This window comes from Argopecten irradians, chromosome 7 (genome assembly GCF_041381155.1).
Source record: "Argopecten irradians isolate NY chromosome 7, Ai_NY, whole genome shotgun sequence".
In the NCBI taxonomy this organism is placed as follows: domain Eukaryota; kingdom Metazoa; phylum Mollusca; class Bivalvia; order Pectinida; family Pectinidae; genus Argopecten; species Argopecten irradians.
In genome coordinates, this window is record NC_091140.1 from 23,178,534 (window position 1) to 23,187,131 (window position 8,598).

General features: G+C 35.1%; 1 protein-coding gene across 1 annotated transcript; it reads right to left on the reverse strand.

Annotated features, from left to right (window-relative positions):
* Positions 1-617: 617 nt before the first annotated feature.
* On the reverse strand, positions 618-3,123 carry LOC138327892 (neuronal acetylcholine receptor subunit alpha-9-like). Its single transcript, XM_069274342.1, has one exon. The coding sequence runs from the start codon at positions 2,442-2,444 to the stop codon at positions 981-983; it is 1,464 nt and encodes a 487-aa protein (XP_069130443.1). The 5' UTR covers positions 2,445-3,123; the 3' UTR covers positions 618-980.
* Positions 3,124-8,598: the final 5,475 nt, after the last annotated feature.

Genomic DNA, 8,598 nt, shown 5'->3' on the forward strand with positions numbered 1-8,598 from the left:
AATATTCCTGAATTTTGAAGTCAATTCCTCATACATGAAAATATGCGTGATATTTTCATTACAAATCCCGTTGTTTGTATCTTTTAAAGTAAATGCAGCCTACTCTCTGAAAAAAAAAAGTTATAATTGCACCAAAAGAATAGTAATTTTGTTGACGCTGTGACGTCACGAGGCTTTGGACGAGCCAGTATTACACATGTAGGTATGAGAGAAGTTAATGTTCTTTAATATGGCCCTAAAAATCCTTAATAATTGGTTGACGTCCTATTAAAACCTCAGACCATTTCAAGGACTTGCTATTTGGGGAGGTGTTGGAAAGTAAAAGAAAAGAAATAAATTCAAATTACGGTCATTAGACGAAATCTCTTTTGTCGAAAATGGACACAAAGAAATACGGTATTTAATTTTTGGATGTGTATAATTTTTGAATGACTTGTCGTCTGATGAAAACAAAGTTAAATTTTTTGTGGAAAATTTAAACAAAATGCGAATTGTCTGTTCAATGACATCTAAATTTGGGAAGCTAAGTGTTTATGTCAGAACCATAAAGTACATCCTGAATGACTTATAGCTAATCGGGTCGGTTATAAGATATACAGGTTGTTGTATATAAGCCGAAAACAAATATTTCAAAACTTCATAATTGTTTTATTTCTCTTTAGATATGTTACAATTATAAAGAGTAAACATTGCAATGCACATATGCTAAGAGCGTAGACACAGATCAAACATATTTACAATATATACACACAATGAAAAAGTAAACTGAACGGATTCATTAAGAATTGAAATTAGTTGCGTTTGATTTTTACTGAATATTTCTCTTTCTACCTTTGTTTTCTTTTTTATATTCATTATTTCAAGTGATAAAATATTGCTCTTAATTTACGTAAAACCAATATTAATCAATGTTACCATAGTGCATTCAAGGTTTTGCAATTCAACTCATTGGAAAATTCTCTAAATAATCAATCATTCAATCAATTAGAATCGTCATTAATCAACAAAAACGAAGCTGAAATTTTAGCAATGTTTAACAAAAGAAAAAGAATGAAAAGGCAAATGTCGAAAAAGTCAGCAACTTCTTTCCATGTGATAACATGACGCTGACTATCGAAGTTCGTTTGTTCTCGCTTGCTATTCACTCCGTCGAAATAAGTTTCACTCCGGTTATCATATCTACGCCGAGCTGTATCATAACCGTATGGATAATCCCAGATCTCATTGCGATACCAGTTTCGCCGAGCATATCCAAACTCGTTCGCTCCTCCGAAACCGAAGTTTCCATTCTCTTCAATAGTTTGTCCTTGAAAGAATTCTCCGTTGTTAATATTCGAAAATGAATCTGAATCATCAAACCTTGCCCTTCTTTTCTTGTTATATTTTGAACTACAAGAAAAGCATCGCAGCCATCTTGGTATGTCTTCTTCATCACTTTTATTATGCAAACGCAACACAAGGATTGTGCAAAGTGTTATCAGCGAACTGATAACCATGTCTACCAGCAGGAGATAGGACATTCTCGGGATATTTGGTTGGCTGGTATTTGGTAAGCTGTCGGAAATGATGGTGAGGAACACGGACATTGCTAGTAAAACTGTGATGGAAAATCCAGCTCGTTCACCGGACTTGGCGGGCAGCAGGAAGACCAAAATATTTAATATTCCCAAAACGTTTATAGGCACAAGGATATTTACAACATGAAACATTGACCGGCGTTTGAAATAAAGTTGAAGCATTAACAACTGTGAGTCGAATACATCATTATCAGTAAACATAGCTGTACTCTTTAGTTCCCAAAGACCATTTGGATTAAACGCGTCAAGGTCCATTCTATCAAAAGTTGACATAAGGTAAACTTCGTTGAAAAAGTACATCCACGGTGTGAAAACATAATCACACCGGTGAGAATCAAAAGGGTAATTTGTGATGTCAGCACCACACGTGGTTTGGTAAACATTCCCAGGCAACCACAACATGGTACCGTCTTCATAAACCCGGACGTTTAGTCGATCGTGTCCTAAAGGTTCAATCTCCTCGAATGGTCTTCCGTTGAACACCTCTGGTACCCATACTTTGGCTTGGGGTATAAGAATAGAAGTCAAACCTCCATAAGAATCACGGTCCCACATCATGTTAACGTCATGCCATACGAATGTAAAAATTCCTACGATTGCGAGCATGCCAGATTTTTCTTCGTATTCTTTGAGAGACAAAAGTGTGAAAGATACATTCACTATTGTTGGGTGATCAGGATGCACAAAAGGCCGAATATCTTTGCTATAGTTTGTTGTTAAGTCCTTATATAATCTGTCTAAATCATCGGTCCGGGTTCGTTGTGCACATACAGTTCCATATATTGCGGATACCAAGACCAACACAAGACCACAATACATTTTCCTCGGAGAAACGACGGATGGACGCAGGTCCCAAGTCCGTTTCATTTATAACGAGTGAGCATTAGGCCTATTGACATACATGTGAACACATTTCGCCGCGCTCTGTAGATGTAGATGGGTTTCGCAGGTAATATCGTATTACTTCATCGGTTTCGAATGCAAAGAAAGTAATTAGTCAATACATACCATATCACCTAATTAAACTGTTTACTCCTAGTTGATGACGTCAATTTTGAAATGATTGAATTTTTAATTTTAACTTTAAATGTAACTGATAACCCCTAGGGCGCCCCATCAAGTGTTGAGCAGAAGTCATACGAATACGTTGACCCCCAAGGTTAATAAAGAACTTGAACTTGAAATCATCGGATATTTATATGATATTTCGGTAAATTTTCGGTGGCTTAGACAGAAAATAGAATATTTCAAAGCATGATGCTGAAGGACGGTCAAAGTCTTTTAATATTTGAACAAACTTAGTATCCCTTCATCCCAACATGCTACATTCCCAATGCATGCCAAGCCTCTAAGCCTCGTAGTTATTGGAAATAATTCGTTAAAATATTTAGCCTATTTGGCCACTGCGCCATTGAATGAATGTCAAGGTCATTCATTTGAACAAAGTTGGTAGTCCTTTATAAATCCCAGCATGTCACAGACCAAATATCATGTAAATCAAAGTCGCTTTTAGCATTTAGCCCTCCTATCTACTCCTGTATTATGATATAGGTTTGTGTGAAGAAGTCGTTTGAATGAAACGTTTGCGGGTGGCGCACGACAACGGATGAAGCACGTAGTAACTTAGTGACTTAGTAATATTTGTGAAATAATTTACAATTCTGTTGTGTTTCTGAAAATAAATGATAACTGGTCGCTTCAAAAAGCATCACTCGAAAACGGAGAATGTGTACAATTTGTAATTCATACAATGGGATAGAACATGCCCACGATATGAAATATGTATAGCAACCTATGGAGACTTCTTAAAACGGCATATATATATATATAATTGACAAAGGCCGTAAGTGCTAATAAGACCAGTAATTAAATAACCGAGGTAAATCTATTTTGAAATATATGACATTCCAGTGATTTTTTGGGTACATTTGGGCCCCTTCCCCTAGAGAAATTTTGCTGTATTTCCCCAATTTTATGAAAATACTTTCCAAAAGGCAACAAAAACTCTCTTAAATATATATATTTCAAAAAAGATAAAAGGGTAGGTTTTTTTCCTATTCAAAAGGTATAGGCCCCTGAAATAATCGAGTAAGAACATTACTGCATTCGTTCTATATATCTATAGTTGTCCTAGCTTCTATCACGTAATTTCGGTTAGAAGGTGATAGCTGTCCTACACCATTTACAAGTTTGCGAATTTAGAAATATGAGATATCGGATATCAACGAAATAATTTCCACACGATGGAATGCTGAGAATACTGAACTCATTCGATCAGAGGGTGAGATTTTAGTGAAAGTATATCATGATATAAAGACGATGTAACTAACAAGGTAAACTTTACAGAGTAAAGATGGGGAATGTAAAAATACTGCTTCTTCCAGGCAAGGACGTCCTTGTTTCAGGGGAGCTAACTCTATCTTACTTGTAGCTCAAGACGATGTAAAGAATTGAATTTCTCCTTCCTATGACAACATTTATAGTTTTTCCGTGTACATGTAGAGGAGATATTGAACGTATATAAATAAATTCGGTAAAACCTTTAAGCAAAATTAGGCGAAAAAATATCCTTTGAAAATTAAAGCATTAAAATACATTGAAGTTTGATAACTAAGGATGTTGATGAAATCCTTAGTCAAAATGCTTTAAATAGTGAAAAATTAATATAAACTTCATTTCACTTCGTTTCTTTTTCTGTAGTACAATAACAAAAGTAGCCAATTTAAAGTATCAATAAGAAAGAAATGGAATTTGGAAAGTTTAAAACTTATACATAAAGCGATTTTTTTCGATTTTATAGATGACAATATTGTTAGAATAAAATATATATAAAAGAGTGTGAAAGTGTGTGTGCATGATGGTTTATATTTCGTATACCAGCTCTAAGCTAGTTTCATGTTCTCTTTCTTTTCTAAATTATATGTAATTTTATATATTACTTCAATTATTGTCATTTACTTTATACTATCTTCTTGAATTTTCTTTTGTATATATTACTCTTCTTTGACCCGCTAGGGTATTCTATTACATATTTATTTTACATATTTATTTTTCGCTCGGTTCTAGTAAATTAAGTTATAAGCATTTTTTTTTCATCATCAACTTTATTATATTTATTTATAAAAATTATTTATTGTTGTCATTTCCTGACATTGGAAAGGATTTGTATAGGCTTTGTCAATCCAATTGTTAATACATTGTACTTTATTATATTTATGATCTATATTATAATTATATTTATCGTATTACCAATAAAATATTTTGAAATAGAAATTGTTAGTGTTTACATTTATCAAAATTAAATACATAGCGTGCTTAAATCCGAGAACTAAGTGCATGTAGCTATCAAAATATCTGCTCTTACAAGATGAATCAGAACCATAAAATTATAATTAAGTATGAGACTGTTAGTCCGCTAAAACCGCCTATTAGTTTTTCCCCCTAATATATAGACTATTGATTAGGCAAAAAAATAATAATAGAGGCAGGTTTAGCGAACTATAAGGCTGTATAAGCAGATACATCTGCTATCCGCCTCTCGCCCACCCGTCCAGTCCTCCATACGTTGACCAGTGTACGTGTAAACCTGTCCTCCGTGTTCAAAGGATCCGATAACGGTTCAGATATTATATAACCAAGTAAAATACCTGGATTATATAACGTTTACTATAAGTCTTCCAAAGTTCCAGGTACACTGGTACACGATGTACATTGTACGAACCGAACTCCCTCCTCAATCTCTTTCCAATTAACATCTTAATGATGTACATGGTTCCCACCCTGTCCCCTACCTGTACCTGTATAATCTACCTAGCACCATCATCCTGCCACTTCCCTGTCTCTAATCCCCACCCTCCTCTGCCACTTCCCTGTCTCTAATCCCCACCCTTCCCTGCCACTTCCCTGTCTCTAATCCCCACCCTCCCCTGCCACTTCCCTGTCTCTAATCCCCACCCTCCCCTGCCAATTCCACTACTAGACGTACCCCCCTATACCTACATGTACCGTCTTATTCCTCCGTCGCCCCTCCCCACCTTCGGCTATCTCCCCCGCTGTTCCAATCCTGTAAAGTGTACCTAGCCGTCCAGCTCTCACCTGTCTACCTAGCCCACCCCTACCCCTCCCTTTACCCTGTCTCTACATGTAGAGTTTACCTGACTTGTTAACTCACTTCTCCTATCTCCCCTACTGATCCAATAAACAACTAAAGATTCTAACCCTACCTGTAAATATATGTATGCCTACCCCACTCCCCTCCCCCTCCCCTCAACTCCCCTATCCCTATCTCCCCTACTGGTCCAATAAACAACTAGTTATCGGTACTAACCAAATACCTACATGGGTATTTGCCTTTTCTGAATGTAAACCATTATACAGGTAAAATAACACCGAGTGATCCTCTTGTTTCAAGGTTTCAATGTTTATTCACTCTAACACACAAAAATGTGTTACAAGAGGTCAAATCCTTACTATTACTGGTGAAAAAATAACAAGTGCGTTAAACAATCATGAACTAAGTTGTTGCAAAAACAAGACTTGTATAAAGATTAATTTGCAATTAATTTACATATTTTTTCTAAGAATGTGCAATTTTTTTTTAATATAACTTATTACATACCGGTAATGAAACTGTCATGCTCCGTCTAATAAAAGTTGACGGAGTTTTTAACTTCTCAATAAACATCATACATCACAGAGTCTATCCCCACAATTTCTTGGTGCTTTTATTCTCAATTTAATAATTAGGATTGGTCAAATTTTCGCCGGGTTCCTTTTTATCTAAATTGGTAAGTATCAGATCAGATAGATTAATGAGTATTGAAACGGGAACTTAGAATTAAACAGCAATTGATTGGCGGCAGGCCCAAGGGTTAATAAGTGAGATAGAGTACGTCTTTGATTAACCGAAAAATGGAAATAAAAAATGCATTCAACTATGATTTACTTCGGGTGAATCTTGGTAATTGATATGTTGCATGTACAAGTACTATCTATATATTTGCGATGGAACGTATTATAATTTACAGCCTGAGACTTGTTTGAATGACTTTTAGCTAAACAATAGGGGTTTGCTAAATTTACCTTGCTGTTGACGATCGCCTATTTCTTCTGTTATAATTATCAATTTTTAGTCATACATTCTAATGTAATATTTAAATTAGGTAAAGTAAGAAATAACGAACATACGAAGTACATTGTACTTTAAAGGCCCACTACCTTTCCGGAGCAAAGTATAATGGTTTCCTAAAAACATAAATAACATAAGAAAATACGTATCGAGGACCTAAGATGAGGTAACAACGCCAAACATATACAAAATGACCTGTGTTATGTATGATAATTGTGGAGATTAATTTCGTTGTTTTGATGTCTGGCACAGTATAATGTTCAACTACCGCGCGGTATTTAGGACGACGGCGGGAACATAAGACGACCCCCGTTATGAAAATTTATATTTTATTTGTTTTAATTAAATTGTTTAGAGGATGATGATAAGTGCAGAATTAACAGTAAGCTAATAACTTATGCGACTCTTCAAAACTATCAATCTCGTTTTACATTCCCATTTTAAAAATAAAAAGCTGTTTCGGAAAGGTCTTTAACACAGGGGTTATCATGGCAAACTTAAGAACTTGTGGTGACAGGCTCTGTGATATATACATGTATGATGTAAGCTTTGTCGGACTGGACGTAAAGGACGAATCTAATCGCTGACCATCGGATTACGGCCAAACAGAAGATTGTGGACAGTGGTCAGTAATCCTCTGGTCATAATAGGGTTTTATCTCTTGTGTTCAATGTCAGTGATAGATTTGAAGGCTTCTGACCATTCAGTGTTAGAATTATACACTTAGCTAGAAAAAAGTCGCTATTGTAACATAAATATTTGGATTTTATTTACAGGGCTTTAAAAACGATCTCACGCCACAATAAAATATTACAGCTTTTAACAATTTTATTACATGTATCCCCCACCTGTTTTGGGGTTCAATACAGATGCTTTAATTGTATTAACCGTCATTCTATATTCATTTTGGGGGAAATTATGCATATATCAGAAACATATTTTTGATAATATAAGTCGTTAGAAAATAATAATATGTAGTAAATATTTTCCATTTTATTAGGCATACTGACAAACACTATTTCAAACGAAGGAAGAATGGATCCGAGACAAAATTAAGAATCACTCAACAAATTCCATGTTGTACAGATTTATCGTCATACCAAACAACCATGTATCTTTAATAATGTGTAATCTGACTACCTAATCGGTAATTAACAACATTTCTTCTTCTGGGTTTCATTACAATTATGTGTCTTCATGGATATGAAAAAGTACTAATTCTTCTGTTTCCTACTTTAATTACAATCACATTACGTGTGTCTCCGTTGATCCATATTGAAAAGTAAGAATTCGTGTTACTGATAAAAAACGAGGGCATCCATGTACTTTCATAATTCAGCGGTGTGCATAGGCCTCACAAAATTTCCACTTTTCTACGAACAAAAATAAAAGTCGCGATTTAGAGGTAGAGGTTGTGATTTGAAGTTACGTGTGCCTGATTTCTTTTGTGATCTTTTTTAATTATTAGGGTACGAATGTTAACAATTTAGCCATGCCGACAGAAAATTAAAGTTTTATTATTTTTTATCTTTTTATCGACAAGATGAGTGGTATACAATTTTTGTGGTAGACTTTTTCGTGAAAACTGCGAATCATTATATAGGCCTAATGCAGGACGGTTAAATAACATTTTTTAAAAGAAAATCGATAATTCTTTGGCTTATAAAAAACGCTCGTGTTGTGTTGATCAAGGACGTATATGAGATTGACCTAAATAATACAGCTAGACATGGCTACTACACATTGTGTACGCGTTGATATCCCTGGTCACTTGTGAGAACAAGTTAGTAAAATCCGAGTTCTTGATTTAAATCTCTAGTTCCCGCTGGAATCTCCGATCAGAGCTAAGACCCAATCAGCTGGTTTGCAAGGTGCGCGCCGAATCGATAGGTG